The sequence below is a fragment of the Phalacrocorax carbo genome, chromosome 4, assembly GCF_963921805.1.
Source record: "Phalacrocorax carbo chromosome 4, bPhaCar2.1, whole genome shotgun sequence".
NCBI lineage: Eukaryota > Metazoa > Chordata > Aves > Suliformes > Phalacrocoracidae > Phalacrocorax > Phalacrocorax carbo.
This window is the reverse complement of record NC_087516.1, coordinates 7,381,625-7,395,374: the sequence shown is the minus strand read 5'-3', so window position 1 is coordinate 7,395,374 and position 13,750 is coordinate 7,381,625. Positions and strand designations below refer to the sequence as shown.

Here is a 13,750-nt window from a genome sequence, read left to right as displayed (position 1 = left end):
GCTTTTGTTCCCCATGCCTGAAACAATTTCTGTGGTCCGTAGCACATGAACAAAAACTAATAGATTTGGCCTCAAACACAGAAGTGTGCTTTCTCCAAATACCAGGTGGGAAAGATCTGGTGAAACTTTTAAGAGTTTCCCCTTCAGGGCATGCCAACATGGGCTTGGAGGAGCAGAGATGCTGTCACAGGACCTGCAATATTCCCTCCCTCGCTGCAGATGCTGAAGGGTGGCAAAAATGTCACTTGTGAGCAGTCCAGCCTGCAGTCCATCCTCCTGTTAAGTGTGGAGCTCTGAACACAAGAACAGCCAAAAAATTTGTAAGAAAAGCTAACATGGGTCGAACAAAGAAATAGCAATAACCACATACAAGGCGTAACTTCTGTATTTAAGGTTTAACAGTTTAATGTATAGTTGAGTATGTCCATGACCCAGGTTTTGCCTAGAAAAAAAATGCATCCAAATAATTTCTGGCAAAGGCACGGGAGACACACAGGAGCGCTGATGGTACTGAGGATGTTGGGTGGCCAAATTAATTTCTGATGCAATTATGCCAATCTACCCCTGAAATGTGTTGCCCTTTTTTCTGTTTACCATGGCAAGGTTTCAAGCGGCCACCACAAGATTCTCGGTAATTACCCAAGGACAGAGCACCCAGAGAACAATCTCTTCTTTTTGAAGGTCATATAGACATGTTTTAACAATGGCCGTGATTACAGCTTCTTGGACACCTCCCCACAGGCTCTGAAATCCATCCCAGAGGAAAGGTGCTAATAGATTCCCCTAGATGAAGCCAATCAATACACCAATGTGAGCACAAGACAGCTCATATCTCAGGAGCACTCCTGTCAGGACGGGAGGAGCATGCCTAGCACCTTACTAGCATTTCAAGCCAAAGGCACCAACCAGCTTCTCAAAATTCACACTCAGTATTACTCACTTCCCACAAGTGAAGGCTGCTGCATCTTCCAAGCCTCCTTGAAGGAAATGGATTAACAAAACCACACTCAAACCAAAGCAGCTCACAAGAGACCTCAGCTGAAACAACCCTCTTGATGTCAAATTCCCACAACTTTCTCCTGGCTTGGAGTTTCTCCTGCCAAAGCACACATGAGGGCTACCAGGAGAAACTGCAGTGGGCTTGCAGTTGTCAAGAGACACCCCAAACAGAGCACAAACATAGGGCTGTGCCAGGGATTGGGGAGACGCCACCCCTCTCCTCCATGAGATTCCTTGGATTGCTCTGGAGAGAGCAGCAGGCAGGTCTGGGAATCCCAGCCTACATCTGAAGTGGATCCAGCTCCCTTCCCAAATTCCCTGCCAGCGAACGAGGGCTGTCACTAGCTCTTCTCTCTCCTGCCACCTGCACATTCAACAAAGGTGAGATGAAGCTCCTTGTTTACTTCAGTGGAAAGGTCATCATAACTTATTCTCGCTTGAAAAAAACCAATGCAAAACCAACATGCCAACTCATATGGTTTCTCTTTAAGAAGAGAAACATCTAATATTGGAAAAAAGAAAACTCAGTGAAGAATTTGGCGGTGACGCTTTTTCCAAATCAAAATAGTTTTGCGATGGAGGATTCAACCCCAAAAATTTCAAAGCCCTTTGTTGACAATCAAGCAGAAAACTGACTCAACTCCATAGTTCAACTGGCTTGAGAACATTTTTCAGGGAAACAATGAACTGGAAATTAAAAAAAAAAAAGGTAATAAAAGTCCTATGCATCATTTGGACTATGTGATAAACTCAGATTTAGTGGCTTGGTTGGCATGAAGAGATCAGGAAACAATCCACATTCGGCATTTTTTGCCCTATAGCCTTTGTAGCGTGTCTGTAAGAAAATGATAGACACACACAGGAACACACATATCTATAGAAAGACAAAAGAAAAGACTGCCTTTTTTGCACTGGATCACTGCAATGGAAAATTATTTGCTTCCCTTTAATTTACATGAAATATTTTCTGTACAGGCTGTTAATAATTTAGCTTGTTATTAAACAACAGCATTGTTCTTACTGTTTGTCTCCCTGTTGTTCTGCCACTTGCAGTAATTTAAAACAACCCAGAAGAAATCACAGACAGATGCATTGTGTAGAGGACAGATGTGTTGACCCATACAGCACTTTAACAGCTAAGCTTGCAAGGTATGTTTATGTTCTTCGCTTTTACTGCACATTAAAAGAAGGTTGTCTTTAAAACATTAACTTGAGACCTGCAAAATACATCATGGGAGTAGAAAGTGAAGGGATAAATTCTGTGTTATCTGATTCCTTTTACTGCTTGGAGGGGTTGTATTTCTCCCCTCTTTTCCTTGGCTTCAGTGCGTGGAGCAGGTTCCACCCCGTCAGCATGACCAGAGTAAAACTGACGTTTTATGACTGGAAACAGTCCAAGGATGGTGGCTTATGCTCTTAACATCCTGACATCTCAACCTCTGAGAGCAGCAGCGGCACTGCTTCCAGTGGCTGCAGAACACCTTAAAAAGCAGCACAAACTGACAATGAAAATAAACTACGGTTGCAGCACTGCTGGAGTCTGGCAGCCCTTAACAAATACAGCAGCATCTGGGTGTTAAAATACATAAATCTGTCATCATTACCAGGCTAAGGGGTCGTCATCCTATTCACAAAATAAAAGAACTGTGCATAATCAGTAGGGCAGGGAGTTCAGAACAAAGTACGCCTTTTACAAACTCTCAACTGCTGATAGATGGATGTTTGCAAGGGACTTAATGTCTTTAACAGGGTACGTTTAAGAAGGAGTGTAGGTTTCAGAACTCCTGGGATTAGTGCTTTTTTTTCCTCTTCTTTTCCAAATTTATTGCCAAAAGTGTATAATGCACACACTTGGGTCTTCTGACTATGAAACCCACGTTATTATAAAGCAAGAAGAATCAAAGTGCTCTAGCACAGTGATATTATTCATCAAGCACAACACAGACTATGTTGTTTCTCTCATCAAACAAAAATAAATTGCATTAGAAATAGGTTTATACACTATTTGCCAGCAGTTTTCTTGGTTTTCTTTTTCCTTTTCTTCATCTTTTTCTTAATGTGGATGCCAAAGACAAGACAGGAAATGTAGAGAACAAGACCCTACAGAAATGTAAAAATACACCTCAACAGCTGTGCAACATACCTACATGTATGGGTCAAGAAGCTGCACATGACCAATCGATGGTGTGTATGTGCATTTACACATAAAGAGGTAGTCTCCAAAATCAACATTCAAACTATACCTTATAAACTAGCCCAACCTGGTGCTGTTCTTGCTGTAATAAATATTATACACTGTGCCTTAATTTACAAGTGTCTTTTGTGCATTTCTGAGTTAACTGATATCAAAGGGACTAAAATTTGGCTTAAAAAAACCTATCAGTGGTATTTACTGGGCAAACTGAGGGCAGCAGAGCTGTGTGATGGCACTAGTGAATGCGGCACAGAGGTCTCTGGCAGAGACCTCCTGGAGACACTATGCCCACGAAGCTCAACCCAGCTCTGAGTGCCATGAGTCCATGGTAAATCCTTCACTCCCAGTCTTTGGCAAGAAGAGGGATGGAGCACAGGTGCCAAGGACACTGTCAGGAAAAGCGGAGGGCAGTAGTAGTTGTAGGAAAGTTAACAGAAACCTCCTGCTAACTGGGGAAGCCGGTCATCTTGGATGGTTGGCAAGATGGTAGGTATCTCAAAACTGCTGATGACCAAGTCTGCAATTAGCATGATAGCTGCTCATTACTTGGGGCACTACTAATTTAAAGACTCTTAACTACTATTCTGCAGCCACAGCAGACCTTGACTGGTAATCTAGACCACCATCTGCATGCCTGCTTTCCACACACATACGTATCACCTGCTTGGACCAGGGACTGCCTTGGCTTTACTCACAATTGCACCTATTTCTAAGCATTATAGATGTGGACAAATGAACAGCTGTGCACATCAGCATTGCTCTGTCAACACAGGCTGAAATTCTGCCCATTAACTATACGGAGGATTGTAACAAAGACAATTCTGGCTAAAGTCAGAGGCAAAAGATGTTTTTAGCCTCAGACGTACTGACGAGAAAAATCCAACATGTACGCCACATTGGGATCAGAGGCTAATTCTGTTAATATCATTTAACAGAAGGAAGCTATAAATTGCTCAGATCAAACACACTTTTAACGTCAGCCTGCCAGGCATTGTGTATTGCTTTCATTCCCAAACAATTTTCGTGCAGCAAACAGAGCTGCAGTTCGCTATTTGCATGGGTGTAGCAGCAGCTACACACTCCAAAGCATCTGCAAAGGATTGTGGGCTAAATGCATCCATATGTCCTGCATGCCTCGAATTTACACTGGCTGCAGCTCTGGTTTGCCACAGTCTACCACAGGATGGAGTATAGGGGGAAATTATATATCCATACATATATGTATGAATTTCATGCTTACATCCATGGAAAAAAATCTTTTCATTTCCTTTAAATTGTGAACAGGTGTTGTCACCTTCTTAACTTGGCTTCTATGTTACAGCTTCATGAAGGGAAAAAAGAAATCTACCCGAAACAGTAAGGCTTTTGTTAGCCAGAACATGATGTATTGATAAGCATACTGTAAAGTTTGTTATAAAATCAAATGAAACTAATAAAACCTAACAAAGATCTTGTAAAAACTGTGGACATTATACAGCATTAGCACTGAGTTACATTATAGATCTGGACTTGGAAGAAACAAGACTGCTGCCCGGTTGTGATGTTTTCCAGCTTTTTACACCCGTTCACCGAGAACCATCAGTCAAATCACTTGGTGCTACATTTCTGATCAGTCATTTTTAGGATAGTTACAGCTAAAACGGGCACTCACATCATCACCTCTTTATGGAGAAAGAGCTTTTCAAGAACAAATTATTATGGGCTGTTGTGACATCAATCTAGTGTAGCACTCATCGAAATGACTAAAGCTAGTGAAAACATTTTTCTGCAGCAATCTGTGCATTTTGGAATATTTCTCCCTCTTCCTTTCCTCTCCCAGGAGAGTGGTCATTTTCCAAGACTAAACATGCTGCATATGTGGACAGGGAGTTTTCGGACTCTGAGCAGCATTCTCCAAATGAGGAGGAAATGAAGCACCACTGAAATTCAGGGGATAGGAATAACTGATTACTTCTAGATTCCTTTTAACATGGATGCTTCTGCTGTCCCTGTTTGGTCTGGGTGTGTGTCTTTATGCCTACACTAATAAACACTCAGAAGGAAGAGCCCTTAGTTGAGTGAGGGCATCATTAGTCAATGATGAGTCATCTCCAGTGGAAAAGGAGCTTCATTTCCAACTGAACAGTTCTCAGCTATGAGTTTGCACCTAAATATGAAAATATTCACATTTTATGTACTGAGCATTTCATTGACTCCTGTAGTCAATGGGATCAGCTCGTGCAGATTGACAGTTTCTTACCACAGGCTGATACACAGGGTCCCCTCACTTGACAACATCACTTAGCCAGGTCTTGTTATGAAAAAAAGCCCTACCGCCCTACCTGTATCTCCACAGAGGCGTTGCTGTGACCCAGTGACACCACGCCACACGCTGTCAAGAAGTCCTTGTGCAATGATTGCATTTGCTAGGCCTTGAGTAGTAAACTAAGGCTCCCCTTTTCTGCTCAGCTCCCAAAGGCCAAAAACAATCTGAGCTTTAATTAGCAACATAACCATTACTAAGCATCAGTGACTATGGCCAGATCCTCATCTGGTGTTAATCACACTGTGTATGCACAGGAGGCCACCAACATAGATCCAGCTGCTGGATTGGGGCCTTAACAAATTAAACACGAGAACTTTGTTACTGTTTATTGTCACAAGGAATTCTTCATTTCCATATAACAAGTGACTAGTCTTCATTAGTCATGATTATATGCCCTGTGATTGTGTTAACGGTCCCACGCTGGACGGGCTGCCTTTCACACTTCGTGTTGAAGAAAATGCGCTGAAGATGGATTGCTAACTCCATACCACGACCAGCACAAGCCACACCACCTTGTTCTCAAATGCAAATACTGCACCTTTTTTTCTTTTTTTTAAGTGTTGACTCATTTCAGTTTTTGCTTAGCATTAGCAGTCCCTCGGTGCACACATTGCTGACTCAATGTTGATTCACATCTTCTTGCTGAGCACATATCTCTCTGGTCCCCAGAGTTTATTAAGAGGCCAAAACCCAAACATAAATGAATTTGTCATGCTTTTCCAAGATGTCTGGTGGCACCTGACTCTCTGCTACAAATGTTTTCTCAGCTTTTGCACTATAAATGAGTTTTGAGGCATGGATTGATGACTTCATTGGAGATCTGTAATGCAAACCATATTTTACTGTACTTGACTTTTTTTCACACAGTATTTTCTACTACTATGAGCAGAGAAAAGCACATTAGAATATATATCCATTCAGACATTGCCATGATTTTTTTTCAAGATACTTATGCTGACTGTCCAAAAAAAAGGTTATTTTAATGCAAATTTTTCACACATGCCTGTTATCAAACAGAGCTGTCTTTGGACAAGCTGTAAAAAAGCATAAAATAGCAGCTGGCTCACGAGGAAAAAGCTACTTTAAAGATAAATCATCCGATGTCAGGGAAGATCCTCAAAGCAATCAATTGCAGCAGACAGACAGCAGGCATTTAATAGTAATTTTGATTTGTTTGAAAACAAGATGTAGCTCAATTTCTGAACAGCCCATCAGAGGTTTAGGACAACAAGCTGCACTCTCCCTCCTGCTCTCTGCATCAGAGTTTTCCTGTTCCGTAGCCCAAATCAGGCCGAGTGGCTTGATCACTCAGAGGGCCAGGCAACAGAGGGAGATATGAACTGGATGGATGAGGGATTCTTCACCAAAATCTTCCTCCAAATAAACACAAAGAAGAGAGAAAAAAATTGCAGCAGTCAGAGATACAGGGCAAGAAAGAGAAACACTAGAGGAGCTGTTCCTTGGACTTAAACGTTGATCCTTTTTGTGCTGAGATGCAGCCAAGCAAGGTTTGCTTTTGGCAGTTTGCAAACTCCAAGTGAAGCAACAAGTCTACAGTGCAGAGACAGTCCCAAAGCCTACTCTTGTTGCTGCTTCCTTTTCCTTTGCTACAGAAGGTAATAAGAAACACGCATGCAGATGCAAAAATAGAGGCAGTTTGATCTTTCATCACTTGGTTGGGCAACTGATGCAAGATGAAGTATTTACTGGCAGCACCTGTAGCAATAGTCCCGCATGTTGCAATGCTGGCACACCTTGCAGGATTTGGCCCATAACACTTCTGCAAGCAAAAAGTCCTCTCTGTTGTGCATTAGTGAAAGAGGTCATTATGCTACAGCATAAATATTTACTAATAGTCTTTCCTACAGCTGTTCACCAACAATTTTCCCTTCAGAGAATGACCAGACTTCTGGAACAAGTGATACTGTTTATTATTGCAGAAGGAGATGGTAATGGAGGTTGTCCAGCACCTCCTTGTTAGAAGACTTTGTTTTCACTCATTTATAAGTCAGGCAAATCTCACCCATTTGAGCTAAGATTTCCCAGGGAGGGCCTGATTGCTGGAACATGCGATGGCTCCATATGTGCAACCTCACAGCTTCTCCAGGCTGGCCACAGCTTGATACAGGCTTCAGTTATACCATCACATGCTATTTTTTTTCTGCAGAAAAATACCTCCATCCAGCACACAAGGTGGACAGTTTTCAAATAATGAGCAGCTACTCAACATTTTGTTTCTTCCTCTTTGGCCTTAGGCTTCCTTTGAGAACACACGGGAAAGGAAGTTTTATTCTGCAGTAAAGAAACCTCAGGTTTCAACCAAGTGTTTAAAAACAAAATAAAGTTACTTTTCACACCTGTAGGTTATAAACCAGCTCTTCTGAATTGATTCAGCTGGGAAAAACACTTAAAGATAAGATTTTCATGGGCATCATTGTATAAATAACTTTTTGGGAAGATACAGCACATTTTTCTGATGAGCTACAGATAATTCTCCACAATAAGGAACCACTGTACTTAATAACTGCAATGCTGATTTAATACTTATTAAAGAGAAGTTCCTCTTCCAGCATTTGTAAATCTGTCTGCAGTGTAATTGGCATCCCAAATCTTGTGGTAAGCCACAAAAACTATTAAGGCTGGCTAGGAAAGGAAATTGTAGTTTTAACTTATATTGGTTATCTGCTTTTACTGGCTTATATTTCACGCAGGAGTGTATTAGGGCAGGATTCCTTGGATCTTTGGGATCTGGGCACTGCTGTCTGAGAAGATGGGGAAATAAGAAGGACAGAAACCAATTGTTACCATCTGGGTTGGCAAAACCTTTGTCTGAGAAGCAAGATCAAAAACCTTGAGTAAGAGAAGACTCCCAACACAGCAGCAGGAAGATGCTAAATTAGAAAGAAAATACCTTACCAAGTGAAGGAGAAATAGTCTTTTAGGGTGAGATTTAAGAGGTTTAGACTCAACTCTGAGCCACAGCTCATATTTTATGTGGTCTTGGACTAATCACCTGGTCTCTCTTTGCCTTAGTTACCATCTGTAAAATCACAGTAATCTGCCTCATCACTTACAGACGGAGAAGTCCTCCAGCCAGGCAACGTGTAGGTATGTCTACCAGACCTGCAGAGGTTTGCTGTGCTTGTGCACTGAGCTGGCTGGTTGCAAGCAAGGTCTGTCAGGAAAGCCGCAAAACGACATTCAAACAGGCTTTTACCAAAATTACCACATCTCACAGAGGCCAACCTGCAATGAAGACAAGAGAGCTCACCTCTGCAATGTCTGCCGGCACCCACTGGTGTTGGTGGGTCCACTGCCCATTTTTTTTCCTTTGTACAATGTCACAGATTTTGGTTGGTTCTCCATACTGTACTAGAATATAGAGACCAATACGAGTTAAGATTAATAAGAGTTACAGAGCTCTGAGTGTAGGCAGAGAGGTTCAAGACAGCTGAATTTCAGTCTTAGTTTTCTGTAGGACCTTGTGTAAACCATCACCTCATCCTGCCGCAGTGTACACATATATGACACAGGTATGACAGTTCCTCACTTGCCAGCGGTGTGGCAGAGCTCAGTTAAAAACATATAACTCCAAAATCTTTCAATAAGCTATTGCATAGATTCCAGATATTACTGCTTAAATTCCCAGAATATTTTCATGTCAAAATTTATTTTATTTTTTAAAGTCCCAATGTTTAATGAATCATTTGATGCTATCCTGGATTTAATATCTTAGCCACCTTGTGCATGTCTGACACCTGTGTGGTTTTGCACATTTGGTGTCAGCAGTAAAGATGGAATAAGAGGGCTTTTTCTCCTTTGAAGGAGTGGGAGAACAGAGAGACCATATGGTCCAAAAGGCCACTCTGCTTAATGAAGTTTGTGTTTTCCAGAGCACAAATAAAACAGCTCCATCAATTTGATCTTCATCCTCAAAACTGACATGCAGTTGGTCTTAAAACACTGCCTCCTTCTCAAAAATCAACAAAGGATTGATTTGCTGTCAACCCAAAGAGAATGGAGGGCGAAGAGGAGCATCTGGCCAATGCATTAAATGTTTGAATCCTTTGAAAGAATAAGTCAGTGATACCTTGTGTTTACTTGCAGACCTTGGCAAGAAAGACACTAGGGCAACATTTGTTTTCAGGGGAAATTGTTCTAGTGAAAAGCTATTGGTCTGAAACTTTACGTGAACACATTGTACCACTGGAGACGAGGGACATAAGTAATTTGTCAAAAATGATCTGAGCAACAACAATGCACAAGGGTACACTGTGAGACAAGGAAGGAAGGTGCAGAGGGTCTAAGAAGTACTGGTTTTAGCCAACCATTAGAACAAGGATGCATGGAGATGAATGATAACTCAACCCATATGTCTGCCACATATTTAGTTTAAAGTTACCTCTTTCTTGGCACTTTGTGATCAATATTTGTTTGCATAGGGCTCAATCTCACACCCACAGAGGCCAGTGGGAGCTTGCCATTTCCTTTCATAGCTGCCCGATGAGGCTCCAAATAACCAGTGTTTGTGCCCAGGGCTTTTCGGTGCCAAATATAATGAACACTATTGTTCTTAACACAATTAAATTTGATAATCCAATTTCTCTGAGCAACTGAATTGGAGTTTTTGCCTCAATCTTTCCTGAATTCTAGTCCAACTTTTACCCCACGCCTCCAAGCTTTTCCCTTTCATTTGTTTCTGTTGTGCTACCAAGAATAGTCAGAGCTTTCTTTGAATCACAGATACCTCAGTGCCTCTTTGCCTTGGAATAATGAGAGCTGTCTTGGGCCCTGAGCTGTATAGAAGATACTGGATTACACAGAAGATCAAAGAATTTGGCAACCTCCACATACTGCAAAAGCACAAGCAGGACTGGAGCAGGCTCCCTCAGCATTCCTTTCTTCACACCGGTCTGGAAAGCACGTCCAAAAGGAGTCTGTATAGACATGACTCTATAGACTATTTCCACTTCGCCCTTTTTGCTCAAGTAGCAAAGAAAGATGGATAAATGTGGACAGGAGAGAGGTGAACGAGGAAAACCAAATCCACAAACTATGTAAAGTATAAGATGGCTTTTGTGGCTTTATCCTGTTGATACTACAGGAGTCATACAGCAAAAGGGTTTCCCTCATCTAATCATCTCTGTCCTGATAAGACATCATTCTGGTCTCTCTCCCGTACTGGCTCTCCAGCAAAGTGCATTCTCCAAGAATTACCCTGTCATTGGGTGATAATCCTCCGGCAAGCCACACCAAGTGTTTGCCTCACACTCTGAGTCTACAGCAGCCCTCCTGCTGTGAACGCGAAGAAGAAGAAACAGAACAAAACCAGGCCAAGTGCCAACCAGTAGGCATCTGGAGACAGCCCTAAACTCTGTCCTCACTTCCACTGTCTGAGAGAAACAGAGCTTTATAGACCAGACACTGGGGGTGCTGATCAGGCAATAGGGTAAGCAAGGTACCCGGTCTCACCCCCTGCTTTGTAACCCTCCCCTTTGCTCCCTCAGCATCCTCCAACACACCAAATTTCATCCAGCTCTTTCCCTCCCAAGAGGCAAGGAGCAACGAGCATATTTCTGTGGCAGCCACAGCAGAGGAATCACTGATTACCCAGAGAAGTGTCTTTGGGGGCCTGCAGTGATGCTCAGCCCAGCAGGTGACCTCAAAATCCCATCCCCAGGCCAAGCAAGCCCGTTGAGGCCGATCAAAAGTACAGCCAGAGAACCCGTGGTCACGAAGATGGCATCTGAAGCTTTTTTAATCCTGCCTCTACCAAGGGGATTTCTCAGGAATTGAGCATCCTTGGGTCATATGCCAGCTCTGAGCTTTGTTTCAACCTAAATATTATTATTCCGGAATACACCATGTTTTGCAAAAGCTCAGTACGTGGATCTTTCAGCTGTGCGTTTTTATATGGGTGCCTTAACGTTTGTTTTGAGAATTACCCTGTTCCAACAGCAAACATAAAGATCAGTGTGACCTCTCCTTATCGCGCAGCCTTTCCTGTGTGGAATTCATTGTGATCTGGACCCTAGTGACTATTGCATCATTTCTGTTTATTTGTAACCTTTGGCACTCCGTAATCTTATCTGCCTGCAGCCGGCTGCAGCAGAAGATGTGCAGCAACATAGCCAGCTCTGGCAATCCTCAAACACTGGAAAGGGCCAGTTAAGACTGGAGGTCAGTAAATGATTAGCAAGGCAAATCTGCAATCATTGACAGTTACGCAGAAATCAGCTCATTCTCTCCCCCCGAAGGTGAGGCCTGGCTTTTCTCCAGCTCCACTCACCAATCACGATGAGGGTGTAGTTCACATTGGTGCTGCCGAAACCGTTGGTGGCTTTGCAAATGTAGGTTCCTGCATCTTCGCTTTCCACCTCCTTGATTTTCAGCCCTTGCTGAAGGATTCGGAACCTCGTCCAGCCGCTGTGGATAGTGCGTCCATCCTTCATCCACATGGTAAGAGGAGGGGGGTCACCCTCCACTGGGCACAGGAGCTTGATGGTCCTTCCTAGCCTCACGGACTGACGGTGAATCACTTTATCAGCAATCCTTGGGGGGCCTAAGAAAGAACAGAGAGAGGAAGAGCTGTTATTGCTTTTGCCAGTGTTATAGCACTGATTTAAAGACCAGTCATCAATCAGGGCATTACGTTGACTGCTATACAGAGATGCAGTGAAAAATGCTTACCAAAAATCACTTACAACAAGGCTAAAAATGCTGGCAAATGCAGAGGGATAAAACAGACATACTGGTTTGTGCAAGACCTGAAGCTGCAGCCTTGCCATCAGCAGCAGCTCATGTTAACCCACCAGGGAAGCCTGGTTCTGAGACTCTCTTGCTTTTCTAGAGCAGCCTCATTTTCTTATAGCAAGGAGGAGTCCAATACGCAAACTATTCAGCTGTATTTGGTAAAGCAACCGTAGTTGTTTTAAACTTAACACCTATCCTGAAGGCAAAATTAGTAACAGCACTGGTACTTAAAACAAAACCACTGCCCTCCCCCCCAAATGTTATAATCCTTTCATGTTGTATGTACAGTAATTCCCTTTAATAGGCACCAGATGGGCTTTATCTGAGACACATAAGCCTGCAGTTGTCAGACGTAGAGCAATCATAGGGTAGCGCTTCACCAAAAGATACAGCATAGCTTGACATGTTAACATTGCCTATAGTCCAAAAAAAGACATTTTATAAATTGCCTTGGCAACCCTTCTGGTTTGACCTGACTGACAAATATTTGTCCTTTGTAAAAGGTGATAATTTCATGCAAAACAGAGTGTTCCTGGAATGCCACAGAGTGAACACACTGTTTGCCACATGATAACAGGGTGTACTTGGATGGGCCAACACTCAGAAAAAAAGAAGTGATAAAGACTTCAACAGTGGGAATGGTCCCGTAGCTGAATTCAAACCGGAATTCATCTCAAGGCTCTGAAAATTTGAAGCAGAGAGTCTTTTTCCTGCATCTGCCTTTTCATTAATTGCACAAGTTCCCCGCACAAACTGCAACACCAATGCTCTTCCCAGAATAGTCTATTAATGGGCGTGATAAGAAGTGTCTTGCTCTTGCATAAGGACAAAATGTTTTGCTAAGGATTGCTGATGCAGAGTTGCACCCAAAACCCACAAGATGTTTGTGGGATTTGGAACTCTTCCCTCATACTTTATTCCTAGTGTTTTGCAGGATTGGACCCACATGGGATAAGATACAGAGCTCATATTTGCACTTCCTCATGACTAATTCCTATTATTCCAATGTCTGCCTGAATTTTCCCCAGCATGACTAAGGCAGTACATACAGTCCAGTTCATGAATGACTACAGAGCTGCTGTCGCAGTTACTCATGTTGAATCGCACCCATTAATTTCACAGCTTTGCTCATGAACAGAAGTGCTGCTTAAGCTGAGAAAAGAGTCACGAACTAGCTTGAAACTCATTAATTAGTTTAACTAAGAAACTGGTGAAATCAATGGGTCTTAGACACACTCAGATTCTGATGAACTGCTGAAGACCCAAAGAGGGGATCTTGAGAGCACTTATTCTGGAAAAGTCCTTGGCAAAGACAACACCCATCCCTGCACAGCTTCTGCAGACACCTGTGGGACAGTATCTCAGAGGTGATGGTGCCTTCCCAGACTCCAAGGGAACTGGCAAAACACCATGAGAAATCCTGCCTGTCCAGGTCTTTCTAAGCACTGCAAACCACATTGTTAATGTTCTCCACCTTGGGAGATCTCCAACAATCTCTG

At 42.7% G+C, this 13,750-nt stretch overlaps 1 protein-coding gene across 4 annotated transcripts in view; it reads right to left on the bottom strand.

The window, feature by feature from the left end:
* The window catches only part of FGFRL1 (fibroblast growth factor receptor like 1), a 179,121-nt gene that overhangs the window by 78,950 nt on the left and 86,421 nt on the right, over positions 1-13,750 (bottom strand). For all 4 annotated transcript variants that reach the window (XM_064448927.1, XM_064448929.1, XM_064448931.1 and 1 more), the window contains exon 3: positions 11,788-12,060. In XM_064448927.1, the coding sequence (XP_064304997.1) occupies positions 11,788-12,060 (273 nt within the window). The remainder of the gene's footprint in view (positions 1-11,787; positions 12,061-13,750) is intronic.